The 20549-nt window shown below is 39.9% G+C and overlaps 1 protein-coding gene and 2 long non-coding RNA genes across 6 annotated transcripts in view; 1 reads left to right on the plus strand and 2 right to left on the minus strand.

Moving 5' to 3' along the window:
* LOC113013807 (uncharacterized) overlaps nucleotides 1–15950 on the minus strand; it is a 33975-nt gene extending 18025 nt beyond the window's left edge. Inside the window, exon 1 of the mRNA XM_080295020.1 lies at nucleotides 15852–15950. Within this exon, the coding sequence (XP_080151146.1) occupies nucleotides 15852–15891 (40 nt within the window). The 5' untranslated portion in view covers nucleotides 15892–15950. The remainder of the gene's footprint in view (nucleotides 1–15851) is intronic.
* On the plus strand, nucleotides 1103–5334 carry LOC145422985 (uncharacterized). 2 transcript variants are annotated; one of them, XR_013904125.1, is made up of 5 exons: nucleotides 1103–1393; nucleotides 2466–2560; nucleotides 3286–3443; nucleotides 3869–3926; nucleotides 4857–5334. It is a non-coding gene; the product is annotated as an uncharacterized LOC145422985 (long non-coding RNA). The 2 variants fall into 2 exon arrangements; XR_013904126.1 differs by having other exon boundaries at nucleotides 4860–5334.
* LOC113013837 (uncharacterized) lies at nucleotides 6482–13758 on the minus strand. Of its 3 annotated transcripts, XR_013904134.1 has the most exons (9): nucleotides 12758–13758; nucleotides 11706–12301; nucleotides 9706–9885; nucleotides 9124–9607; nucleotides 8487–8646; nucleotides 8128–8235; nucleotides 7901–8022; nucleotides 7262–7758; nucleotides 6482–6515 (listed from the first exon to the last, which is right to left on the minus strand). It is a non-coding gene; the product is annotated as an uncharacterized LOC113013837 (long non-coding RNA). The 3 variants fall into 3 exon arrangements; XR_013904132.1 differs by lacking the exons at nucleotides 6482–6515; nucleotides 11706–12301; nucleotides 12758–13758 and adding an exon at nucleotides 10926–11077 and having other exon boundaries at nucleotides 7166–7758; XR_013904133.1 differs by lacking the exons at nucleotides 6482–6515; nucleotides 11706–12301; nucleotides 12758–13758 and adding an exon at nucleotides 10926–11071 and having other exon boundaries at nucleotides 7166–7758; nucleotides 9706–9880.
* Nucleotides 15951–20549: the final 4599 nt, after the last annotated feature.

Consider the following 20549-nt stretch of genomic DNA (forward strand, 5'->3'; position numbering starts at 1 on the left):
ACTTTGTTATGGAATCTATGAATAGCTCCGCTTCATCGCTTGGAGTGTCAGGGTTAATAGAGTACACTGGGTTGGGTTGGTGTGGTGCTTGTGAACGGCATGCTTTGGCAAAGTGGTTCATTTTATTGCACTTTTTGCACCTCTTCCCTTTTGCAGGACACTCCTCCTTCTGGCTGTGTGCTCGTGCACATCTTCCACACACTTTTCCCATCTTATTATAATGAGGTGCCCTCCTATCTTTTTGCTGCGTACTCTGGCGCTTAGCGGATACTGCATGCGCGGGCGCTGCTCCCTGCAGGCTAGTGTGTGGGTCAACCATGGCTTTCAATTGCTCTCGTGCGATCTCATAGGAGCGTGCAATGTCTATGGCTTTTTCTAGAGTCAAATCTGACCCTTGGCTCAGCAGCTTTTCTCTGACTTGTGGTAAACTGGTTGCAAAGACAATCCTGTCTCGGACCATTTCATCACTGTTAACGTAGCCACACTGCTTGACGAGTAACTTTAACTCGGTCACAAAGTGTTCAAATGACTCCCCTTCACCTTGGAGTCTTTCATTAAACTTGTATCTGGCGAAAATGGTGTTCGTTTTCGGCATGAGGTACTGTTCAAACCTGTCGAGATATGTGGTCAGCTTTTTAGCTTCTTCATCCGATAGCTGCCATGTGTTATAAATGTCCCTGCCTCTTTCTCCGACCCACAGAAGAAGATAGCTGCACTGGGTCTCCTCGGGCTTGCCGCTTAGCGGGCCGCTAAACATTAGCTTCACATGTTGTACGAACCTCCGCCAGGCATCGGGAAGATTGGCTGAGTCCCAGTCCATCCGTGGTGCAGGAACTCCCGACGAATCCATTTCGCTCTGTCGGTGGGCGTTTAGTTCGATTTACTCTGACACCATGTAATATTCTGTCTCAAACTTATGAATAACGTATTCATAATCTGCTTCGTGAGCCACCATTATCTTTATTGCCGCTCGTCCATTTCAACATAAAACACACCCACTTTCGTAACAGCAAACACTCCCCGTTGCCACTACGGTGGACCACAAGGGACAGTAAGCACGGAGTGCAAACATTATCAGCAATACAACAACAACTACCTGAAAAACAGGTAGAACAATACTTTTGTATCGTTTATTGCATTTACGGAGGGAGTGATGTATGCTGGGTAATGGCACAGCTAGCTACTGGGTGACTTTATTCACCCGCTTCGGCTGTTATCAGTCCATACAATGGGCGTTATTAGCACAGATCAGTCCCATAGATATGGGCCATCTCCTGCTAGATTGTTCAGAAGGTTGTTCTCATCCATCCAGATGGAGGATCACTAACAGGAGCGTGGGAAGACTCCAGAATCCACTCTGGCTGGAATCCGGTGGATACAGCAGTGTTTACAGGTAAGACCATTTAAACGGACAGCATTTATAGAATGACTATTAAAAGTCAGCGAGTGTCAGTAATGTTAATGTGGTTATGTTAGTAATACACCGAGTGCTAATATAACAGCTTTAAGATGCATTTGTAGACATTATTACGTGTTTTACCGTCTTTATGGTGCTAGCTTAAAGTTACGGTGTAAACGTTAGCTTATATTGGAGTAAAGCTGTTACTGGTTAAACGATGTTAGCACAGAAATATTAGCTTCTGTCATGACTGATGAAGTTACTAGTTAATAAAGTTTCCAGTAAAGTGTTTAATCGCAGCCACAGACTGACAGCAAATATCTCGATTAGCTTCAGTGCATCTGTAATAAATATGTGCAAGTTTCAGTGCTTCGTTTAAACTGTATGATACTTATACTGACCCAGGGTCAGTGTAAAATACAATCCTAGCTGTGTGAACAAAGCCTGGCTCCTTTAATCCTGCATGACAAACCTCAGGATGCAGGTTATTATTATTATTTCCTGCTGGCACACCTGTCACACCTGAGAGTCAGCTAGAAACTTAGTGACGTGGACATCATGCAAAGACTGCCAGACTCTGTAATACTGCAAATGATCAGTGACTCAGGTTAACACTAAACTTTAAACGGCACCTCTGTGTCTCTGTGTGCTGAACATTTAGGATTGAGTCAGGCTGCATTGACTGTGGGACTTTAATGTGTTAAAAGCAGGTTGAAGACGGCTCAGAAACATTTGAAGATTAAAACTTAGCATTATGGCTGCTGGTGGTTTGTAAAGCCTCTACTCAGCTGTATTTTTGTTACTAATTTATGTTTGTTGTTGTTTAACACAGATTTCAGAAGAGCAAATATGCTTAATAGTTTAACTAGATTTCATTTGTCAGTGTGGGACTGCTGAGTCACCCGAAGAACTCATTTCATTCATTCTCCACATGATGTTCATTTACAGAAATGTTTCACAGGAACTGATTCCTCCCAAAGGTTGAACTAGTGTGTTTCCATAGATTACCTCTGTATGAATGTACTTCTTAAATGAAGGCAAGTGTTTGTCCTTTTTTGTTCCTCAGGTACAGTACGTGATATCTTGATATCAGGCGGTCAACACTGGGGGAAGACAAGAAGCAGACGTACTTCCAAAGAGGGAGCTGCAGTGAGGTCAGAGGTCAGAATCTGAAACGGCTCAGGTTTATATTTTAGAGGTTATTAAAAATAAAAATGTATTTATAAAGAAACCTTTAAATAATAGTCATAATTATGATTATTATAAGAAATATCAAACATTTAAGTGGATTTTCTGTTACACATATTGTGTTAGCCCTGCGATAAACTGGCAGCCTGTCTTTGTCCTGTATCAGCTGGGATAGGCTTCATCCTCCCGCAACCCTGAATTGGATACATTGTATTCCAATTATGTAATCTGATCATTTACAAACTCAAGGTATCTAATCAAAATGTAAGTAATAATTATAAAATGGGAAAGCAGAAATAAGTGTGACATAAATGTAAATGTGTTAGCTGACATAGAGGACAGCTACATGCAGTCTGAAAAACCTTTGTTGTCAAGTGTGCAGGTATATCAGCACGAGACATTCTTACATAGAAGAGACGTTAAAGTCTCTGACTCAGTGAAGCATTATTGGTCCCGTCTGTTTGGATAAATATAGTAAGTTGATGTTTGTCCATTTATTGACACATTTTCTTAAGTGCTTATCCAGCTCAGGATCACAGTGGAGCTGCAGCTGGATATGTTCACTAAATAAACCTTACAAAAGTTAACAATAAACCTGCATCCATGTACGTTGTTGTCCACAGAATGAGAAAATCAAACTGGAACACTGTGGAACATGTTAATAAATGTTTGTGTGTTTATGCCTGTGTCTTTCACAGGAGGCGCTGGAAGGTTTCCCTAATAGTTCCTGGTGAATCAAAGCAGAACCATAAAGGTTGCTGGATTGCATGATGGCCTTACCCCTGAGCAGTCATCCTGTTAAAGGAGGAACCAGTTAGAAGCTGTTTTCAAAGTAGCTGAGCAGATTTCATCTCAAGTAAGCAATTAACTGTTTGTTCATCTGTTCTGCCACTTAAAGAGCATTTAAGGACGTCTTTTGAGTGTCCAGCTGAATTAATTCTACTGGCTCTCATGGTCATTTGTTATTATAGACATATTTTTCATGTTCATCCAGCTATTTAGTAAATTCTATCTATTTAGTAATATCCGTCAGCTATAAAATGTAATATAAATATAAAAATATCTAAATATCTCCTGTCCTTTATGTTTTAATGATGTAAGTCTGTTATCGTGTTACATTAGCATTCCTCACATATCAATGAGATGCTGTACAGTACAATCCTACTGACACAGCAGAGGGATAACGACGGCTATTCAACATCGTTACACGACACATTCGAGCTGCATGACGCAGACAAAGTGACTAAATCATCTTTTTGTGGTTTATTGTCTTCAAACCAGCAGACAAAGCCGATGTCAGAAGATGTCGGAGAAGAACTTCAGGCCGTGGACTGAAAAGGTATTTTTGTCTTGTTATCAAAGACATTTGGAGTGACGGCTTCTACAAGTGGTTGTGCTAAAGTAAAGCTTACAGTCTAAGAAATCACAGTGTTGATGTTCAGCACAAAGAGAAAAGCTCACTTGTTTGAATTTATTTACAATCATAGTTTTATAAATTCTGACTGTAAACAGCTTTTACAGCTTTGATATTGTTTGACACTCGATATCAGGTGATAGTGTTTAATTTAAAGGTTTCTGTGTCCCAATGAGCCATTTACACTGACCAGTGTCACTTTAACTGTAACACATTCATTATTTAGATCCAGCAGAGAAATAACTGAATGTAAAAATGGCAGCCCTCAGCCAGGTTTATAGAGATATATGCATGCATTATGAAATTTATGTATCCCAGATAATTGTTATTCATCTAGTCATGGCAGACCTACCCCTTCCTCCCAAGTTAACTGCAACCCAAAATAACTAGTGGGGCTATTTACACACTCACAACCAGTGTGGGGTAAAAAGAGCCACCAAAAAGCTGTCAGCCACAGATGTGCTAGAAGAGTTAGAAACTCTACTTATGGAGAAACTTTCTAAGCCTAACAGGGGACAGGTAGTCCTGCCCAAATAACATGATATAACCCCACATACAGCCCAGCCATAAAGTGAACCAAGTCATTTAGTTAAAGACAGCATGGGACCAAATGCATGTAACCAGCCTGCACCAACCTGACATTTCTTCCTCCTGAATTAAATGAATGAATGGATGAAAGTTAAATGACTACAAACCTAAAGCCACTAGTTCCCACACTGGAGCTCCCTGACACTGTGTGTTAACCGTATTTAGCTTGTATCAACAGTTGTAACAGGCTAAGCCACCTGAGACACTGCATTGAATTTGTTCCTGTCTTAATGGTTTCAGCTCAGATGTTCTGCTTTTTCCTTTCAGTAGATCAAAGCAGCTCGTGCTCCTTCTGCTTCCAATTTAGAAGAAGAAGAAGAAGAAGAAGAAGGCGAAGGCTTCAGCAAAGTGGCGTTCATGGTCTCAGTGAACAGTCACAGTCACACACTGCATGTGGTTTTAAAAGCAACATGTCTGTTCACCACAACAATGGAGATGTGTAATATTAGTGCAGCTACGGTTTGTTCTTGAACATCAGTTCTGTTTTCTACTTTGATCACTTAGACCAAAAAAGTGTTGTTTTCAGATTCTTTCTTTTACATCTATAAAGCACCTGCTCATTTTTTATTACAATTAGTTTCACATGAATGTTAGTGTTTCCTTTTATGATCTTTTAATGCTTACACTACACTGTACATGTCTACATTAGAGACATTTCTGTTGACTCAGAGTTGTGAAATGTTCTTTTATTTGATGCACAATATGAAGTTCATAATTTTCTTACAAATAAAACTCTAATGACAAACATGAACAGCTGTGCTTATTTCTGAGACATGAGTTTTTGAATGTGTTCATATTTAGACAGTGTGCATCTGTCTGCTGAAACTGTAATGGTGAACCTGAGGTGATGGTCAACAGAAGGCAAATATAAAACAATATTGAAGTAATGTCTTTACGCGTGTGGACGCTGTGCACACAATCACCTTATTCACTGTAGTAAACATGCACCGCTAGCTCACGTGACTGACTGTCTCCATGGTTACATCGTATATTATTAGCTATGTAAACAGCTTCCAAAGATGCCGCCATAGCTCTCTGCAGCTGTAACACTTAAACACTTTGCAAATCATTTTACGTTTTTGATAGTTATGAAGACAGAAAATGTTTTTAAGGTCATGCTAGGCGGTTGCTATGGTGGTTGCTGTGGACTTGGCTGGACCGCGTCCGATTCCTGTTATTAGCTGTCCGCCGTAGGAAGGCTGCGTTCCACTTACAAGTAGTGACAGTCTGCCGCAACTCGAACTCAAACCCCGCTTTGTTCTTTAATTATAGGCCTTTTATAGCCGTTCATGACACGCACACACACACATAAAGCACTTTGCCTCACCATGAGAATGCAAGTTTACCTAACCTAACCTTAAAGTATCTGATATAGGATAGAAAAATGAAGCAACCAGAGATTTAATGATGAAGACTCTGGGTTCTGTAGTTCACGTTTTACAGTCCTGAATGACTCTTTGCATATGATTTATTGAAGAGGACTTTAGAATGCACTTTACATTTAGACTGTTGCTTACAGTTAGACTGTCAGGGTGTACATTACCTTGTACTCAAGCATCCCAGGACAGAGCCCTGCCCCACCATGAGCCTGGGTGGATACGTGGTTATAATATAAAAGGACCGATACTGAATATGAATATTTCATGAAAATTGAATTATAATACGAATTAGTAATAAGGGTTTCTCTGCGCCCTTATCTAACCCATACTCAAAGAGCCGCGGGCAGAGAGGGTGACAGGCGAGGATGGCACTGAAGAGAAGATGCTCGGTTTCTGGAGTCTCCTGGTCCTGTCAGTATTAGTAGGATGCATCTGCTGTGTCTTCTCGTGGATGCTCACCTACCTTGACTCGTTCCAGCCTGGTATGGATTTCCCAACACTGCGGACAGTGGCCCACGTCCGATCGTTTAATATTGATTACATATGTCTGAATTGCTAACCCTAACCCTAACTCAACAGACCACAATGCCCTGGACTGTCAGTATTATTACATGCTGTGAACATAAGTACCTTTGATCACAGTTTATGTTGTAAAAGAGAAGGAATATTGGAAAAAAGATCAACATTGTGATATTATTTGTTCCAAACTGACCAGAAACATGCTTGTCAGACTCTCACAGCAAAGGATCAGACTCACTGTGCATGACGGCTCAGGCCGATGATGTCTGTTAGATTGTCAGTTGTTTAGTGCTTCTGTACAGTTAGAGTCACCGTCTCTATTTCAGAATAATTAATATGCGGAAAACACTAAAAGTTGATTGTCTTCCAATATTCTAGCATAATTAAAAAACTTTGACTTTGTAAGTACATATTATTAGTCCTAATGCCAGTATGAGTCTTCATAACTCCTGCCCCTGAACTTTAAAATTTACCTGATGAAAGATCATTTACAGTGGCATTCTGTCAGGATCATTCTGACTGTAAGATTGCTGTATTAATCTGAATCCTTCTGAAATGTGCTGTGAATGAATGCTGATGCAACTCACTGTGGGAAAGCTGTTAATAAAATGAATCTGTGACACATGCAACACATTCACAGAGGAAGAGGACACAAAGGGAGGACACACAGAGGCTGTGTTGAAGTCAGAAATCCAAATCTTTAGTCAAAAACAGGCGGCGGTTACAAACAGGAAGACAAGCAGTCCATCAAACTGTCTACAGGGTCAAACATACAGAGAATTCAAACAGCAGTAAAAAAATAACTGGACACTGAAAAACAAAGCAATGTGTGACACAATAAAAGGAAGCAGTGCAGTATATTCACTGAATTATCATCAATTACAAAAGAGAAAAACGACGATTTCTAAGGATTATTTTCTTAAATGCAGTTAAGAGTGTGGCAGGTAAAGATGGAAACATACAGAATGTAAACTGTGTGAGTTTGTGAACTTTGTTAGTAACAAATGAGGTAAAAAACAAAAACAGACAAAACACAGAAAGAGGCTCTCAGTATTCATTCATAATTAGAAAGAAACATTCTGGTCGTGGATTTTTACAGTCTTAGTTCCGCTCGCTGTCATCATTATAATCATCATGATCAATGGCGAGGTCCTGAGGTGGGCGTGGCTGTCTCTGGTGATGTCACCATGAAGGAACAGCATCTGGCACGTGTTGCTGAAACATCCCAGTACGCTGGTGTAGTTTCCTCTCCAGCTGTTTGACATGTGACACTTGAACATTAAGGGGAAGAAGAAGAAACAGTGTTAGGTCAGGTGACCACATGGTTTCTAAAGTAACTGACAGGAAGTAACCAGGTCGTTAGAAATGGATGGCATGTGTTTAGAGTTACTGGAGTTGGGTAACTCTACTTACCAAAAGCAGAAGCACACAGATGAAGGATCAGATGCTGAATGTTGCAGGAACATGCTCATGTGTGGTGGTCATTCAGTGCTGCTCCGGCAGGTTAGACAGTCCAAGACTGATATGCTGCCCATCTGAGAGTTTGAAAACACACATGCAAAGATTTATTTTGTGTTACAGTCAAAGTTGGATGTTCATTTTTGTCCTTTAAAAATGTTTGTGTATTTGAAAGCACTAACATTTAAGGATGACTTGGATCGTCTCCTTTAAAGGGGAGACAAGTGTATCCACTGATCCACGTCACTTTACCTGGATGATGACTCCTCCCCCCTCACTCAGAAACACTCCTAATATAACCAAGCAAATAAATAATATTGAAGATTTACTTACATCATTACAAAAACATCAAAAACATCTCCCTTTGATTCTATTTCTCCATTCCTGCTGAACTTCAGGCAACAAATATCTCAATAAATCACAGTAAAATGTAAAGCACATGTTTTCTCTGCTTTGTCTAACCTCTGCAGAGCCTCTGTCAAGAAAAACATATCTGTAAGCATAAAACAAATATACATTCATAACACGTCACTGGACAAACCTCGGTCAGCTGATTTCCTCTGTGCAGTGCAGACGAGCATCAGTCAGCAAGTCAAGGTGGTGATGGACTGGTGTCTGTTGTGACTCTGCTGGTTCTTCTGAGGAAACACCACCGTCTCTCCACACCGTCACCATCTGTGAGCACAAACTGCTGCTCTGCTCTGCCAGCATGTAGGAATCACATATCACACACAGGGGTGAAGAAACATCAGAGCTCAACTTTGGAAACTTTAGATCTAAACAGATCAAAGTAGCTCTTAGTTTCAACAATCAGACAAACAATGATACCAAACTGATTCTGTATGAATACAATATGGTATTTTCAATACAGCTGTCAAATTAATTTATTAAAACTAATACAGATATATGTATATTTTTTTGATAAATTAGTTTGCTAAATTATAAGAATATATATTTTTATTTTTTTCATTTAACAATTGCAACTGAAAGAAATTAAATGTTGAACAAAAATATATTGTCACATTCTGAGCATGCTCAGCACGCTGACAGACTTGAAGTTGCTACAGATTTTAAGAAGTGATAATTATAGGGAAGAAACTTCTCTTTTTCATCTGTTTAATCAAACATTTGATGCCTCAGCTGTCTCAGTCCTGTAGTGTTCTGCAACTACAACTAACCTGAAGCTTGGATTTGGCTGCAGGTGCCCCTGTACATCCTTCTCAACATGTGGGTACCATTTAATCCCACTTCTTCCTGAGCTTTGCTTCATCACAAGACCAAAGGTGGCATCCCGTGTCAGTCTTATCATCATCCAGAAGAAACATTTGAAGAAACATCATGGAGAAGAAACATTTACGCGCCTCCTGGTTTTGTTTTCTGATCCTGCGAAAAGACTGAGGACAACAAAGCCCAGAGAACACGAGATACACAACATCCAACATTCAGACTCAACAGCCTCCATAAATGAAGAGCACCAGGTTGGTTCAGTTATAGTAGATATGAGCATACTTCACATTACTGGGTATGAATAATAATGAGGAGGCAAACTTTGACGATGCAGAGCATGATGTCCCATCATCAGACTGCAAACAAACATCCACCAGGCTTCTTTGTTGCCAAAATTGATGATTCTCCCATCAGGGATCAGTAGCGTGTATTAACCTGTGGTATAAGCAGCAGTCACTGAAATATTACTGTTTCAGATAAGAAATCCAGCACATAAAAGCCAGGGTGGGAGGGATCTCTGCAAACTGACTTACCTCTGCGAGTGTGAAGCTCAACAAAAATCTGACTCTCAAGTCACAGACAAATAAAAACTCCAGCTGGGAGATAGAAAATGCTGTCTGGGTCCTGCTGGATGTTGCTGGTCAGAGTCCCACATTAGCAGAGTGCTTCTTGGTCCCACTGACCCATGTGGACAGCGACTGTGGAGAACTGTTCTGGAAAACAGAGAAGAGAATTAAAATAACAAAAAGCCAAACAGGATTTCCACAAAGACTCTCTTGGAATCAGCAATCAAAAAAAATCACTGGTTCATATTTCAATTAAATATGAACAGGTTCCTCAAATGTACGCAGTTCAGATCTGATTTAATTTAATTTCCTTCACACAGCACATTCGTCCAGGCTGACAGGTAAACATAGAATTAATCTCAGGTAACATGACTCATAGTAGAGATTCAGTAAGAAAGATTGCAGGCTCTAATATTATTACCACACAATCCAAGGACACACCAACAGCTCAGATTTGTAGAACTATTTAAACAAATGTCTTCTGAATATTCAATTCAGGTTCACAGTGGGGGGGGGGGGGGGGGGGGGGGTCGTGGAATTTTTTAAATAAAGTTTGCAACACAGAAAGAGCTGTGATCAAGCTATTTATTACTGCGCCAACACACATCAAACATCACAGTTCAGTCATGTCAGCGCTGCCACAGAGGTCTTGCTCCTCCTCCTTTATGCATTCCAAGGAAGAGGATGTTAAACTGATCACACCACACTTCACGCGCCTCACTATGAAACCTAACGGATCAATGGTTAAGCTGTTTTGTGGCCTTATCACCACCTGTAAAGGGAGTTGTTTTCTCAAACTGCTGACGCTGAAGTAAGTTCATCTAGTTTTAGAAACTTTCCCTGAACAGTAACAGTGTCACAACTAAGCATATGCATAAGCACTTAAATACTTTAAATGAGAATAACAGAAAATTTCTATTACAGAGGCTAGAGCCTGTCCCAGTAGTCATAGGTAGAGCACACCTGGACAGGTCACCAGTCTGTCAGAGGACTAACACAGAGACAGACATCAGAGTAACAAATCTATTTAAAATTAATGTAAGTTTGCTGCAGCTGTATGTATGAACATATGTTTCTGTGTTCACAGTCCACCTCTCAGGAACCTGCAGTTGACTTTTAGTCAACTTTAAACAGACCTCACAAAAGGCTGATGTGGCTGGATCAGTAGTCTGATTCAAGTACGATACCTTTGGCCAGGGATTCATCTGGTGCATCGCTTCACTGCAGTCTTACGTATTTTCCCCACACCTGAATAAAAAAATACTGATATATACAAATAACAGCTTCAGCTGATGCAGCCTGACTCAATCCTAGATGTTCAGCACACAGAGACACAGAGGTGCCGTTTAAAGTTTAGTGATAACCTGAGTCACTGATCATTTGCAGTATTACAGAGTCTGGCAGTCTTTGCATGATGTCCACGTCACTAAGTTTCTAGCTGACTCTCAGGTGTGACAGGTGTGCCAGCAGGAAATAATAATAATAACCTGCATCCTGAGGTTTGTCATGCAGGATTAAAGGAGCCAGGCTTTGTTCACACAGCTAGGATTGTATTTTACACTGACCCTGGGTCAGTATAAGTATCATACAGTTTAAACGAAGCACTGAAACTTGCACATATTTATTACAGATGCACTGAAGCTAATCGAGATATTTGCTGTCAGTCTGTGGCTGCGATTAAACACTTTACTGGAAACTTTATTAACTAGTAACTTCATCAGTCATGACAGAAGCTAATATTTCTGTGCTAACATCGTTTAACCAGTAACAGCTTTACTCCAATATAAGCTAACGTTTACACCGTAACTTTAAGCTAGCACCATAAAGACGGTAAAACACGTAATAATGTCTACAAATGCATCTTAAAGCTGTTATATTAGCACTCGGTGTATTACTAACATAACCACATTAACATTACTGACTTTTAATAGTCATTCTATAAATGCTGTCCGTTTAAATGGTCTTACCTGTACACACTGCATATCCACCGGATTCCAGCCAGAGTGGATTCTGGAGTCTTCCCACGCTCCTGTTAGTGATCCTCCATCTGGATGGATGAGAACAACCTTCTGAACAATCTAGCAGGAGATGGCCCATATCTATGGGACTGATCTGTGCTAATAACGCCCATTGTATGGACTGATAACAGCCGAAGCGGGTGAACAAAGTCACCCAGTAGCTAGCTGTGCCATTACCCAGCATACATCACTCCCTCCGTAAATGCAATAAACGATACAAAAGTATTGTTCTACCTGTTTTTCAGGTAGTTGTTTACATTATATAATTTATTGTGTTCAGTATACGTCACTACAAAGTGATTTCGGAAATATATAAATATACGGACAACAGGCTCTTCCGCGGCATTCAATCGGAGGACCCTTCACGTCAATTCCCGACGCGAGGGGGGTACCCTGCGCGTCCATAAGTGCAGCAGAGGGAGCCTGACCATGCGTCACACGTTTGACGAGTTGGGAGTGAGAACGTGTTGGTCCATCTATAGAACGCTGCATGTTATAGTCTAAATCTGTCTGTTCTGTCAGAAACCTGCCTGCAGAAAATGAACCTAAAGTTAGTGATGGGACGTTCTGTATCGAGGCTTCGGAGCGTGTGTCGAGTAATGGAGGGGGCGTTTCCGCGAAGCGCGTATCGAGGCTTGCTTCATTTATGGGAGGAGCTGAAAATGATGACGTCCGAAGCCTCGCTGCCCGGCTGTACCACGTGACTGGTTCATGAAGCGGTTCGAACTTTGCCGCAAATAATCATTTTCCATACTGCCAGCATAAATATACACAGTATACTGCCATCACTACACTATAGGTGTTTTACACACTCCTTTTGTTGTTGACATTTACAGGCTGTGTGCAAAATGCCACACTCTTCAAATTCATGCCAGCTATTATTTTTACGTCCAGTAGGTGTCCTGCTAGAGCAAATGAAGCTTCATGAAGCTTCGCGTTGGGGTGAACCAATTGGATGAAAAGCTTCAGTGCTTCATGGGGCTTCATCTGCCCATCACTACCTAAAGTATGTAATGCAAGGATGTTATTACCGCGGAAGCACTAGCTGGTAGTCGGGCCGTGGCCGGGTCCACATTTCCAATGCACACTATTTTCTGCAAGTACTGCCGCTTCGCCTCTGAACAAAATTGGTCTCTACACAGTCCGTTCTCTTTTGAGCTGCTTTTAAGCATCTTGTAATCGTCGTCCCAACACAGTGTGTTTGTTTTGATTCATAGACCCCGAAAATGGTGTCACGCTCCCACAATGCATTGCGGCGTGACGTCAACTCCAAAGCCCTATTGCAGACATTCCAAGTAAGGTTCTGGGTGTCCTTATTTAGTGAGGGTGTTTTACTCCCTGCTCTTTATCTTCTCACCTGTGTTTGTATATGGTAAACCGTTAGAGGAAGCTAAGCCATATACAGGGGTGAGGGGACATGACACTTTGTGAGCAGCAGGAAGTCACACAAACACACCAACATCCATACACACTCACTCACGTGCACGTGAAAAGGTTTAAATACAAGTTGAAATTGAGACTTTGAGACCTCTAATTGAGGAGTTGAGACTGGGACTAAGAACCCACCAGGAAAGCCATTACTGAGGCTTGTATTTCCAAACAAAACAGTGTCCCTCTCCTGGACATTAGAAGAATGCAGGCTTCAGTCACTTTATATTTGCTTCATTTTCAGATCTGAGGCTTGTTGAGCAGTCTGTGGCACAAAGTCTGTGTCATGATAAATGACCTAAATATCAGATTCTGTTTGTCTGGCTGTATACTTTGATGCTAATGAGTCTTAATGTTTTTACTTCAGTTCCTTCTTTCACTTGATTCAGTAGTGACTCGTCCCACTAGGTAGATTTGAAAAATGCACGTCCTTTGTGGACAAACAAGAAATCAGATGATAACCTGAATAATTTATTATTATCAGGAAGTCCTAAAAACTCCCTGAAAAGCCTTCAGTTAATCTAAAATGCTGATTTCAAAATCCTGCTCCTCGCAAATACGAGAGTACATTGTCAATTTTTCCACTTATACTTAAAATTTGTCACTTGTCAGGGTGCATTTGGTTAGCTGATAGACCTTGCAGACAGCAGAGCATGTTCAATTTGAACCTGTATATGTTCAAATTAACTGTTAGATTTGTATTGTTGATTGTCATTTATGCTTAGAAATATCTACTCATATATGCTTGGAGTTGTATGATCAATGTCATGTTGGTAGAGGTTTGATCCTTAATAGTCTGCAAAGACTTTGTGTGCAATCCAGAGTGTTCTGGCATTCACACCACATCCTGGGAGCATGGGAGAGGTCGTACCTTCTCTTATTGTGTTGTGGCAGGATAAACGTATCTATGTCTGTTTTAGTCTAAGTGCCTTTTGTTTAGATGAACTGCTGGACTTCCAGACCAGCAGGTTTAGGGAAGTCGTTTATGGGGTCACACTCTGACCCCCCCCCCCCCCCCCCCCACACACACACACACACACACACAGACAAAACATATTAAGGATTATACATTAACATAAAGCTGTTGTACACACACACACATATGAAGAAAGAGTGCATAGTATGCAAACGGCTACCAAACAGCCATCATAATTCGTCATACAATGAGAACAGGACAAATCAACAATTGATAATGACTAATTAATATTAAAATCTGTAACATAATGTATTGTTTGGAGTTTAGTCTGTTACTGTTGCTATTTTTACCATTTCTTCTTGGAGCAACTGTAACTCACATAATTTCCTTAGGCATTAATAAAGTATTCTGATTCTGATTGTTTCAGGGTGACCTGCCATTATCCAATCACACATCTGCTTACCTGTATCTTTAGCTCGTTTCTCCTCCTCTTCTTTTCTCTTTTTTCTAAACTGAGCACCTGATGGCTTTGAACTTTTCTTGTCCATCTTCCACTGGTTTTAATTTTGCACTCCAGTATGAACACCCATCCCTCAACCCGAGGATCACCACAACATGATTTAACACACCTACACCTTAGTTCACAGATTCACTTTGTCTAGGGTGCATTCCTGAGATTTCACACAACCCAGGATTCAAATCATGAATAACATTCTGTAAATTCATCATGAATTAAAAATGTATCACAGCAGGGAAGAAATGTTGTCTGTGAAACAGCAAAATAAGAAAAATCAGCCAATATGGTGACAAATGCACAAAAACATTATTAAAGGAAGGTATTATTTTTAAAAAAAAGTATGTATATGCTTATATTTATCTGCAGCATTTTTAGAAGCCACCCTGTTTGTGTCTCAAAGTTTATGAAGCAACAGCAAGAACACGTTAACATGCAGTTAAAATAGAAAATAAAGAAAATCATTTTTCTAAATTCATCTGATTGTATCCAACAGACTGAGTTTGTTCCCTTTACTTTTTAAGGAAGAGAAAGAAAAAAAAACTATTTTTGAAAGGGTCAGTTTACATTTTTGGAGTAACAAACCAAACTCAGCAGCTCACAGTCCACATGAACGTGAATGTGTTCACTGTGATGGTTTCTTCTCTTCACACTGACCACAAAGAGATCCAAAAGACAGTGAATTTAGTGGTAAGATTTGGAGAATAATGATTTAATGTCTGTAAATGATTTCAGTTCATTCCAGCATTTAAACTCTGTGCAGTCGTATTTCTGTTCAGCTCTAACAGGACAAACAGGAAGACTTCACAGAACTCTGAGTTTCAAAATACTGACAGGTTGATATTCATCTGCAGGAAGTGATGTCATTATGTCAAATCTATGTGCACTGTGGGATGAACTCAGCAGCAGAGTGAAGAAACATGAAGTCTGTAACAGCAAAAACCCACATTAAATAACAAAATATATCATTGTTGTTTTTCAAATAGAAAATAGTTTACTTGATAAAAAATGATTTTATCATCATTTCAGTCATTTTCTTTCATGATCAACAAGACAGATTTAATATTCTGATCACGTCAGTCAAAGTTGGCACTTTTTCTAGTTTTAGTTTAAATAAGTAGTACTTTGAGTTTGTGCTTTTATTTTTATGTTTAATGTTTATTATGAGGAAGTAACAAATAAGGAAATATATCTTAAAAGACCAGCAAACATGAAGTCAAGTCCTAAATGTACTCACAAAGGAAGAAGAAGCAGATCAGAGTGTGACGGACTTTCATGATGAGGCTCTGATGGTTCACTGCTGCCTCTCTTCTTCTTCACTGGAAACCAGGAACTTGTGACGCCTCACTTCTCTAACTGAAGGAGTCCCTCCTCCAAACACCACAGCACCTCTACACTCCTCCCCTCTGCATCCGTCTGTGAGTCTGCTGCAGGGCCATGGGACCTTCGGCAAATGGCTGTATCCCAATTCAGGTTCTGCAGCCTTAAAGTATGCAGCCTTAACGGTCCTCAAGGACCGCTGAGGCTGGAAGTGCGAGGCTTGTAGGCTTGTGAAATGAGATGGTCTAGCCTCCGTCGCGCTGCCCAGGTTGCTTATCAACCATGATACTAACAGCTGGAAACGTTTCATACAGAATTGTTTGACACAAATGAAAGAGAAAATCTTTTGTTCATTTGTTTGTTTGTTTTTTACACGAGCTTTGTGTGATTTGATGAGTATCTGAGGCTGAGACCACAGGACTGTAAAACATGATTGTTGGGCTTCATTTCAGTGCTGAACAGTCATTTTAAGATCAGCTAGTAAATAACAATTAGCTGATGTTGTTCATGACACTAAAGTTAACTCACTTTGGTAATGTATTTATTATATGGCCAATTTTAAATATATACAGATGTGTTATATAGAAGAGACAAATATTGTTCGTTTAATACGTTGGCATTATTACATTTGGCTCAATGCTTACATACATGTGTAAAAGCAAATGTAGGAGCTGTGATAACTGTGTCTGATAGAATGAAGAGTCGACTGATATATGAAATATTCCTTTATTGGGTGAGAAAATCAGACCATGTCATAACTGCTGTAAGTCACACAGAATAGATATCAGAGCCTTAAACAGGCTGACGTCTGCTAAATGGGTCAAACTGGGCAGAAAGTCTACAAACACCTTATAGAATATGATGTAACACTATAGATCAACTTAGCTCAGAATATATAAAGCATATAAACAGTTACAGCAATATGATGCAACAAACACAGCAGCTACTGATCCAAAATACTCAAAGCTTCATAGAACTGGAACCAACATTTATTTTAGCTCCATTCTGCTGCTGATACAGACTTTAGGTTTCTGAACATTAAACTTGTTGCTGCCTTTCATAGTGTGTAACCTGAAGGCCCTGAGTACTCTGAGTACTTTCTCCCACACTGGAAACACTGGGATGATCACATTATTTGAACATTACCTAATAAGACTGATTCAGCACAGACAGTTATGTTAAACTTTCCTAGCAGTCCTTCACAAACAGGGAACAGTCTGTCTATTCTCTCCATCTGTCAGCTGCTGCTGGCTCTTCCTCCTCCTCTTCCTCACACACTGCTGAGTTTGTCCTGGTGGATCATCAGGGCTGCAAAGCCTCACAGATGATGTGCAGCAGTGGGTCCCTCAGTCTGTCCTCACTCTGGACACTTGCAGTCGTCACACATGGAAATCAAATGTGTGATAAGCTGCAGGATTCAGACACAAGTGTAACTTATAAACACATGTTCATACTTTTATTCCACAATCAGAGAGAAAGAAACAGAGAGAGAGTGCAGGACAGACAGACAGGTGACAGTCTCAGGTGTACACACTGCTACAAACAGGAGGATTTAGTGTTTGTGTTATTACGAGTGTAAACAAGAAGAGTTCCAGATGGTGCAGTGGACACATGTGTGACTGCTGTGATTAAAGCATCTTTCTTTCAGCTTAACGAGTGAACCGTCAGCTCGTTCAAACACACGTTAAAGTCCGTTTGGCTCGACACCACCGAACAGAGGCAGCAATATAACACAGCTCACATTAACAGTGCAGTGAATCCTGCTTGTGCCGTGATGTTCAGGACTGCAAACCGAGCAGCATCACTGACTTTCAGCTTGTTGTGTTTGTGGCAGAGGTGTGGACTCGAGTCACATGACTTGGACTCGAGTCAGACTCGAGTCATTAATTTTATGACTTTAGACTTGACTTGAAAAAATGTTCTAAGACTTGTGACTTGACTTGGACTTTTACACCAATGACTTGGGACTTGAATTGGACTTGAACCGGTTTACTTGAAAAGACGTGATATTTTACCCCAAATATAAAATTTAACATGCATATTATATAGAGATTGAAAATGTGACGTCATTCACGGGTAGAACCGCAAAGGATTCTGGGAACTCGTGGCAAGCGGTACTAGCGCACGCAGGCTTTCAATTAAAATCAGTCACACAGCGATAAAAAGAAACACAAAAATGTCAAGAAGCCGTTGTATTATTAACTGCAATAGCCGGTCGCATGACAGCCACGGGAAGCTGACGGGTAAAGAGATCGGTTGTTATCGGATTACGTCGTTGAAGAGAAATTGTTCGAGCCATGTTTCCGAAGTGACAAAGACGCGACGGGTGGCCTGGATCGCAGCCATTCAAAGATCAAATATAACGTCCCAGAACACTCCAGCTCACAGGTTAGTCTGCTCCAAGCATTTACACGAAGGTCAGTCTGCTGTTGTAGTTAATGCGTCATTTTCATAACATAATTGGTGATATAGGTTACAAGCAAGTCTGGCGCTGAACAGAAATTGTCGCGCTATGCTCCTGTGTTTATTGAGCATAAATAGTGAATTGTCCTGACACAATATTGCGTTTCGCTTCTGTTATTATGGTACATTGACAAAAACATATACTTTTATTCACAGGATAAAACAGGTTTTTTGTATCACTAATTGTCCAGTACGATTACAGCATACAGTATTATTGTCACTGCTACATTTCTGTGATGCTACCAGAAATTATTTCCACTACTAATTAATTACCGTTGAGCTCAAAGGTCCTATTAATAAACGGTTAACGAATGTGTATTTATGAAGACGATTTGTGAGACTGGTAAACTTATGATACGTACGATGGTCTTTCGTTCTACACGGTGCATTTCAAGGTCCTGCACCCATCCGTCGGTAAACTGTACCTGGGCTTGTTACTAAGTTACTAAACTTCATGAGTGTATGCACTCACTCCAAGAACCGTATAATTATAAATATGCATATAAATATGCTACAATGAGATAGCTGACTTAATCTAACTAGCAAATGTTGTCCAGGCTACGTTGGTGATACAGTTTTTTTAATGTGTATGATATTTTTGTCATGCGATTTTAAAGCTGGTCCTACAACCGCATCCAAGAATAACATGCAGCTTATCTCAGAACTGTCGGTGAAAATTATTCTTGGAGCTAGGTTTAATTGAGCTGCATTTTAAAGAGGTGCAATTTCACAATTTGTGTATATTTTCTAAGTTCACTATTTTGTCATGTGTTGAGAAAAACACAGATTTTAAAATTACATGGTCTAATATTTACATTTAGCATAACTGCAACATTATTTTTTTCGTTTTTTTTTTAAAGACTCGAAAGGACTTGAAATTCAAAGTTTCAGACTTGTGACTTGACTCGGACTTTTACACCAGTGACTTGAGACTCGACTCTGACTTGCCTGACATTACTTGAGACTTGACTTGAGACTTGAGGATAAAGACTTGAGACTTGCAAAACAATGACTTGGTCCCACCTCTGGTTTGTGGATATATGACTGACTTTAATTATCCATCAAATCACCACATTCTCTGTAGGATTAAGGTCGACTATTGAACGGCGTCTCAGGAAAAAAAAAAGCACGACCGCTTCACAGATGACAAAGCAACAAGACGACATATACCAGCTTTTAAATTGTGTTGATAGGCCACATAAAACCAGAGTCGTGATAAACAAGATATACGCGACGTTTTTTCCTCAATAGTTTCGTCACGTTTACTGTCTAAGGACAGCAGCGAGCGCTCTCTGCTTATGAGCAAAAAAACCAAACGAAACAAAAACAGCCCAGCTGTTCTTATTGAAGAACAGCTGATTGTTGTGTAAATAGTTTGAAATGGTTCTTTAAAAAATCAAGGTAAAAGGTAAATGGCTGCAAATAACTTTGTTGTTTGCAAAACTTGTGCATATGATTTTAAAATTGATAATTTATATTTGCATTTAGAGTTATGACATATGATTTGTTTGTGGTTGTTACAGTAAAAAATGTGTTTTTTGTCTGATTTTAGATCAGTTGTGTTACTACAGTAGTCAAAATGAAAGCATGACTGCAGATTCAGACACGTGAGGTTGTGCTGATGATACCAAACAAGACAAAGTAAATCGTTTTTAAAGGTGAAATGTGGAGGAAACATCAGAAGTAGTTAAAAATGGCCGATTACACCCTGGACCCCAGAGGGTTAAACATTTTTTTTAAAGTAACGCAATAGTTACTTTTCAAGTAATTAATTACTTTTAAAATCTTGTAACTCAGTTACTAACTCAGTTACCTTTTTGAAGAAGTAACTAGTAACTATAATTAATTACTTTTTCAAAGTAACTTGCCCAACACTGCTCAGTCACAGCACCTGGCTTGCAGTTGGATTAACAACACATTTCAATCATGAACAGATGATCCTCATGTGCATTTTTGATTAAACGTTTTAATTTTTTTCTGAACTTTTCACTGGATGAAAGAATGAAAAACAACATGAAGCAAAACACAAAAACAGAATTACCTGTGGACCAAATCATTCTTCAGAATTACTCTGAGGTTGTATTGAGGATGATTTTTAGCATTTATAAATAGGTGCAGCTTCTTATTATCACCAACTGAGTCTGAGCTCGAC

Source organism: Astatotilapia calliptera, chromosome 20 (genome assembly GCF_964374335.1).
Source record: "Astatotilapia calliptera chromosome 20, fAstCal68.1, whole genome shotgun sequence".
NCBI classification, from domain to species: Eukaryota; Metazoa; Chordata; class Actinopteri; order Cichliformes; family Cichlidae; genus Astatotilapia; species Astatotilapia calliptera.